At 49.5% G+C, this 6,674-nt stretch overlaps 1 protein-coding gene across 1 annotated transcript; it reads left to right on the forward strand.

Annotated features, from left to right (window-relative positions):
- Positions 1–4,348: 4,348 nt before the first annotated feature.
- On the forward strand, positions 4,349–4,690 carry NCS57_00914500 (uncharacterized protein; the record flags this gene model as incomplete). The annotated part of the gene is made up of 1 exon (XM_053058931.1): positions 4,349–4,690. The coding sequence occupies one exon, from the start codon at positions 4,349–4,351 to the stop codon at positions 4,688–4,690; it is 342 nt and encodes a 113-aa protein (XP_052912762.1).
- Between the last annotated feature and the right edge of the window lie 1,984 nt (positions 4,691–6,674).

The raw sequence follows: 6,674 nt of genomic DNA on the forward strand, positions 1-6,674 counted from the left end.
GAAAGCCCCGAGGGACTTATATTTTCTGCGTTTTTCTTCCGCAGCCTCTCTCAAGGTGCTATAAGGGTCTTCCTTAGCAGAATCCTTTGAAATAGCTACGATTTGAATATCATAGTAATAGCGGCTATTTCCAAGGGTAACTGCGAAGTCGGCCCTTAGGCTGGTTTCTAGGTGGACTAGGGGCTCTTTCTCGACCTCTAGGGTAGGCTGGCTACTTAGGGCTTTAAAAAAAGCCCTAGTTATAGCGTCATGCCTTGCTATCCACCTTCTATTAGCACCCTTGCAGGTATCCTGATGGCCTAGGGTAGCTATAGCTCCGCAAGAGCTATAGGGTAGGCTAATTGGCTTGATTGGGTAGAAAAGCCGGCTTCGGAGGGCCTCAGTAATCTCAGAGTCTGTAAAAGATAGGGCTTTTTGGGTAGGCAAGACTCCGAGCCACTTGCGGCCGAGATAGCTAGCATTTTCTAGCCTAGCGTGCCTATAGCTAGCTGGAAGGTCCTCTAGAAAGCCTGCTAGCCTAGCCTTGTTAACTTCCCTTAGCACTTGTTGTGCTGTTTTTCCTAGCCTAGGCTGGCTAAGGTCTAGGGTAGGCTGGGGGTCTAGGGTAGGCTGTGGGGCTAGGGGCCTTCTGATGAGGTCTAGGGTAGGCTGCGAGGCCTCCCTAGCTGCTAGGAATAGCTCGTGGGCTAGGTCCTTGTGTAAAGGTATTCCTAGGCCTCCCTCCCTGACTGGAAGGGCTATGAGGCTAAGGTTGGGCTCCTTAGGGCACTCACTAGGGCTTCTAGCTACTAAGGCTATAATAGCTTCCTTTATAAGGGTATCAGCTTCTTCCCAAAGGTCTTCTAGCCCAGTCGGGTCTAGCTGCCTCTGAAGGTGTCTTAGAAGAAGCTGAATACTGCCCCGGAGTAGAAGTAAGGCATGCTGCTTAGGAAGGTCTTGTAGGGCCTCGAGGGCTTCCTGTAGGGTAGCTAGCTTATCTTGTAAGAAGGCTCTTCTAGGCCGGATAGGGCCTATATAGGTGCCTAAGGCTTTGAGGCCTTCTAGCTTAAGGTCTTCTATAGCCTTTTCCTTGCTTTTAGCTAGGTTAAGGCTAAAGGGAGAGCCTTCTAAGACCTCCTTAGCTGCTTCTAGAGAGCCTTGCGGAGCCTATCATCTATGAAAAACGTCGGCTGAGCTACCGACGTTTTTTTTATATGGGGGAATTTTTTTACGCTAGCAGACCATGGGGCAGCCGACGTTTTTTTTCTCGACCAGCCGACGTTTTTTAAAAAACAGGGTTCTAATAGGGCTAAGGCTCTAAGAAAGAGATATATATAACTCTAAGCTATAAGGATTTTAGAAATTAAGTCTTTTTTCTTATATCTTATCCCCTTATTTTTCTAGAATTATTTAAAGATAAAAAAGAGGAATTTTAATGGGGTGGTCAGTGCAACTAGCGTTACGCTAAAAATCCCCAACCACCGCCGCAACCTAGCTACCTAGCCACACCAACCACTATGCCAGCCACAACTAAGGCAATTTCTTAGCCAATAAGCTTTAACCTTTATTTTCCTTCTTTCTTTTAATTCTTCTATAAAGACTCTATTTTTTCCTAGCTATATATTTCTAATCTCTATCTCTATCTCTATCTTAATTACCTATAAGCCTTATAATTATGGATTATTTTACTTATATCTCTATTTTTTCCCTTCTTATTTGCAAGACTTGTAAAACCGCAGTTCTTTTTAACCAAATTCAACAACACCTCCGCCAACAGCCTCATCAGCTTTCCCTTGAAGAGATCAAGCCCGCCCTAGAGCAGGCTGCTAAGCTTGATCTTCTTCAAGGCCAGAAAGACCTTGCCAAGGCTACCTAAGCCTATTCCCCTAGGCCCTCCCTATCTCACAACTTGGAGAGCCTATGCAACAGGGCTTCCGCTGTACCTTTGAGCCTAGCTGCTTCTATATTGGCTCTGAGCTACGCCGAATTAGAGAGCACCTACGGGTCTTTCACAAGGTCCAGCAGAAAGGTCAAAAGGGCCGGCCTTCCAAGGCAATAGCCTCGCAGCCTTCTATAGCTACTGAAAGCTATTGGCGAGCCGGCGTAGCTTATCAGCAACTCTTTAAGCAAGGGGCCTCGCAGTGAATACTTTGAGGTCTTGCTAGAAGGCAATAGCTCTGAAGCTCTCTCTCTTCCAGAAGCTAAGGCTGCCTTTGAGGCCCAAGCCCTAGCTATCAGAAGCAAGGAGGCCGAGGCTATAGAGCAGCTAAATGACTTTACTGCTCCTAATCCTTGGCTTCGAAGGCTAGGATCAGCAAGGCACCTAGCTAACTTTAGTGGGGGAAAAGGATTTCCTAAGAGACCTACTTTCTCTTAACCTTACCTTAACTAAAGAGTCACTAGAAGAGACCTCTGAGCTTGCCTGCTTTTTTTCTCTTGCGGGCCTTTGGGGAGCTTATTCAAGAAGCTATAAGCCTTATAGCTTCTAATGAGATTCCTCTGAATGCTCTCTTTGAGGTTAACCGGCAAGATGCCTCCGCAGCCAGCAAAGAAGCCCTTTAGCTATAGGTATAAGAAAGCTACGCAAGACCGCTATGCCATAGTGGCAAAGCAGCTTCTAGTCTATACCTTCCGCTGCCTCAACCTAGAGCCCACAGAGAGGCCACCTTTCAAAGCAAGCCAGCAGCAGCTAGCTAGCTATAAGGCTCTATCTGATAACCTAGATGACCTAGAAGAGGCCTGGCTCTTAGCTAAAGGCAACTTCTCTAGCTATAAGGTTATAGAGCTTTATAAGGGGGGCAAAGGAAAAGACCTTGGCGCTATTTATCTCGATCCTAGATCATCAGACTAAGGATAGTGAATTTAATAGCGTTATGGTCTCTTTTCTTACTGTGCTTAGTATATCTCTAATGGCTCTTGGCTTAGCTTTGAGACTTTTACCCCTTTTCTCTCTGCCTTAGTCTCTATTTCTAGGCTCCTTATCTTTGCAGAAGTAGCTAGAAAAAAGAGATAAGGCTATCCAGCAGCATATCGAGCTTGGAAGGAGCCTTCTAGAAGCTCGAGAAGCTAGCCCTGGCTATTTTGAGCTTGTGCAACAGCTCGTAACTAGGTGTATGCTGAATAGCCCGGCTGGGGCTGATACGACCCCTATGCAGTTTATCCTTCGGCTGCGTAGCTATGGAATAGCTGCCAAGGCCAATACAGCCCAGCCCGGCTATATCAGCTGGGAAGGAGAGACTATCCTCTATAGAGGCAACCGGCTTAGCCTTCCTAGCCTGCAGCATATACTGCAGGCTGCCTTGGATGAAGCCCGGCTTCTTCTCTTCCAGGGGCTTCTTATGCAAGAGAGCTATACCTTGGAGGAGAGCCAGCCGGCCCTAGTGCCTTCTATCCCCTGGGATTCTATCCAGGATAACCCCTACTGATGATTCAGTGGGTTATTCCTTTTTAGATAGCCTCTATGAGGTAGCTAGGGGGAGGGACTAAGAGCTGGCTTTTTTTCCTTTCTCTGGGAAGACCCTATTCTCAAGGCCCGCTGGTTTGGAAGCTCTAGTAGCTCTTCTATAGCCCCAGAGGCTAGGGCTATGTCTTCTTATAGCCAAAGCATTGAGAAGTTGCTTGAGCTGCTAGCCTTTTTGATTCACTTGAGCAGTGGTCTTCCGGCTCGGTCAAATGAGCTCCTAACCCTTCGGCACCGCAATACCGCCGCAGGGGGCATCCGCAATATCTTCCTAGACCAAGGGCTAGTTATGCTAGTTACTGGTATTCATAAGGGCTTTTCTAGGTCAGAGAGACTCAAAGTTATCCACCGCTTCCTTCCTCAGGAGGTTGGAACCCTTTTAGTCTATTATCTCTGGCTTATCTTGCCCTTCTGGGAAGCTATGCAGGCTAATTTTGACCCTAGCTCTCAGGGCTCTTTTTCCCCCTTTCTCTGGAAGACCTCTAGCCTAGATGGCGATGAGGCTTATGGCAAGAAGGTAGAGGCCCTAGGGGATAACCCCCCAGCTACAGCAGCTGCAGGCCGAGCTAGGCTTCTATAGCCCTAGAAGCTCTCCCTTTGTGGCCCTGAGGAGGTAGCCAGGCTGATAGCCCTAGGCTGCATATGGGGCTTGCAGCAGGCTCTTGGAATTCAGCTAGGCTTAGCCGGGTCCTTAAGCGCTGGGGGCAAGTTGGCTGGCATTGAGTCTCTTACTATTAGTAGCTGGCGGCATATAGCTATTGCCCTAGGCCGCCGCTATATCCGGGATGCAGCTATTACTAGCCAGGGGCTATATAGCGAAGTCGACCACGGAGATAGTGAAAGCAGCTCTGATGAAGGGGCCCTGGAGAAAGAGATACTATTCTCCATAGGCAGACCGGCCATAGCAGTATGACTTCCAACCTAGTCTACGGCCGGCAGCTTACAGAAGCCCATTTTGAGACCTATCAGCGCAGGCAAAGCTTCCGGCTTCTTAGTGAAGAGTGGCACTTCTTGCTTGGTTTCCCCTCTGCCCCTGGCTTCTCAAGGGCAACTATCCCCTCGGGCTCAAGAGAGAGCCTAGCTGCCGTTGACCTTGAGCATTTCCAGGAGCTTCAAGTAGCCCGCTGGAAGCAGCTACGCAAGGTTAACCTTGACCTTGAGCTGCAGAGGCTGCTCGGCTCTAACGCCACCTTCCGGCAAGGCCAGAAGCCGATTCTAGAGGCCATCATGAGTAATAGGAATCAATCCTAGCCATCATGCCCACTAGCGGCGGCAAGAGCCTTCTATTTCAGTTGCCGGCTGCTAGCTGCCCAGATAGCATAACTATAGTAGTTGTGCCGCTGGTCTCGCTGCTAGGCAACCTCCTAGACCGCTGCCAAGCTATGGATATCCCTGCTGCTCAGTGGCAGGCTGATAGGGCACCAAGGGGGGCTTCTATTATCTTTGTGACGCCCGAGTCAGCTATGACAAAGCGGTTCCAGGCCTATCTAGATGGCCTCCAAGCCCTAGCCCGCCTTGACCGCATAGTTATAGATGAGTGCCACACGATTCTAGAAGGCAGCCCCCGGTTCAGGCCTAAGCTAAGGCAGCTAGGCCTATTGGCCTTGCGAGGCGTGCAGATAGTATACCTAACTGCAACGTTGCCTATAGCTGAAGAGCGTGAATTCCTAGGCCTAGTTTACACCAAGGCCAAAGATGCCACTATCTTCCGGGCTCCCACAACCCGGCCTAATATCAGCTACAGGGTAGTTGATTTCCCTCTGCTTCCCAAAAGAGGGCTATCTGCAGTCTGCTGAGAATGCCCTGAGGCAGCTGCTTGATAGCAAGCTTACCCTATACCCTCGCCCAGCCAAAGCTATAGTCTATTGCAAGACTATAGCTATAACTGAAGCCCTAGCCCAGGCTCTAGGGGTGTGATGCCTACTATAACGAGGTTGATACTCGCGATGGCAAGGCAGAACGCCTGCAGGCCTGGATGGAAGGGTCTCGGGAGACCCTCTATGGCAATGGCAGGGTTATAGTTGCAACTAATGCTCTTGGCCTCGGTATTGATATCCCCTAATATCAGGGTTATCATACACCTTGAGATGCCAAAGAGGCTTGCAGACTATGGGCAGCAGAGCGGCCGTGCCGGTCGAGATGGGCTTCCTAGCGAGGCTATTACCCTCAGGCCTTTGCAAAGCTCGGCCCAAGAAGCCCAATCTTCTAGGTTCCTAAGCATAGGCAGCAGAGAATTCCTCTCTACTAGCCAATGCCGTAGGATAGCCTTAGATAGGGCTCTAGATGGCCGAGCTAGCCGGCAAGTATGCGAGGCAGGGGGAGGAAAAAGTGTGACTTTGCCTAGAGAACCTGCCTTTAACCGCAGAAGAAGGCTATGCCCTAGAGAGCCCTGAAGAGAGGGATCTTAGGCTTAGAGCTATGCAAGTACAGCAGATGCGTACTGCAGCAGCTACCCGGGCCGAGAGGGAAAGGGCAGACTTTGAGACCTTTCAGAGGCTGCTTTCTCAGCAGCTTCTTCAGGGCTGCCTTTTCTGCAAGCTTGATGGGCTAGATAGGCGAGACCATCTGCCATTAAGCTGCACCCGGGCCACTTCTTCCAGCCGCCAGGATATACGCCTTGGCTTTGAGCTAACTAAGTCTATTACCCGCTACCTAAGGCAGCGGGATAGGCTAGGAAGCTTTGGAGCCTGTGCCTATTGCCTTGTGCCCCAGGAGCTTTGCAGCCGCTGGGAGGAAGACCCGCAGCATGGCGGCTGGCAGCTAATCCAGGGGGGTAGTTGCCAGTTTCCTGGGCTTATTGCTGCCCTCTGGAGCTCTGCTGTATTACAGCAGCCACAACTAACTAGCCGGCTTTATAAAGAGCTTGGGTTTGAGGGGGAAATTAACCCCCTAACTGCGCTCCTAAGCACCATCGGGTCTTATGGTCCTGGCTGGGGAGAGGATCTCTTGGGCTAGCTATGATGCTATCCGGATCTGCCGTATCTATAAGGAGCTGGCAGAAGCCTTGAATATGCCTTAGCATAGCTAAAGAGATACTCTAGGATAGTTACTAGGTATTTATTTTAGGTAGTATTATAATAATAGTACCCTTTGCACTTAATAAAATAGCCCTATCCTCTTAGCCCTCTTAGTTATTTCCCTTAGTAGCCTATAATAAATAGGATAAGAAAAATAATACCTGCCTCTTACCCCTATAGCCGCCTCTTATAGCGCAAATAGCCCCCTATAGCCCAAG

Source organism: Fusarium keratoplasticum, chromosome 6, assembly GCF_025433545.1.
Source record: "Fusarium keratoplasticum isolate Fu6.1 chromosome 6, whole genome shotgun sequence".
Taxonomy (NCBI): Eukaryota; Fungi; Ascomycota; class Sordariomycetes; order Hypocreales; family Nectriaceae; genus Fusarium; species Fusarium keratoplasticum.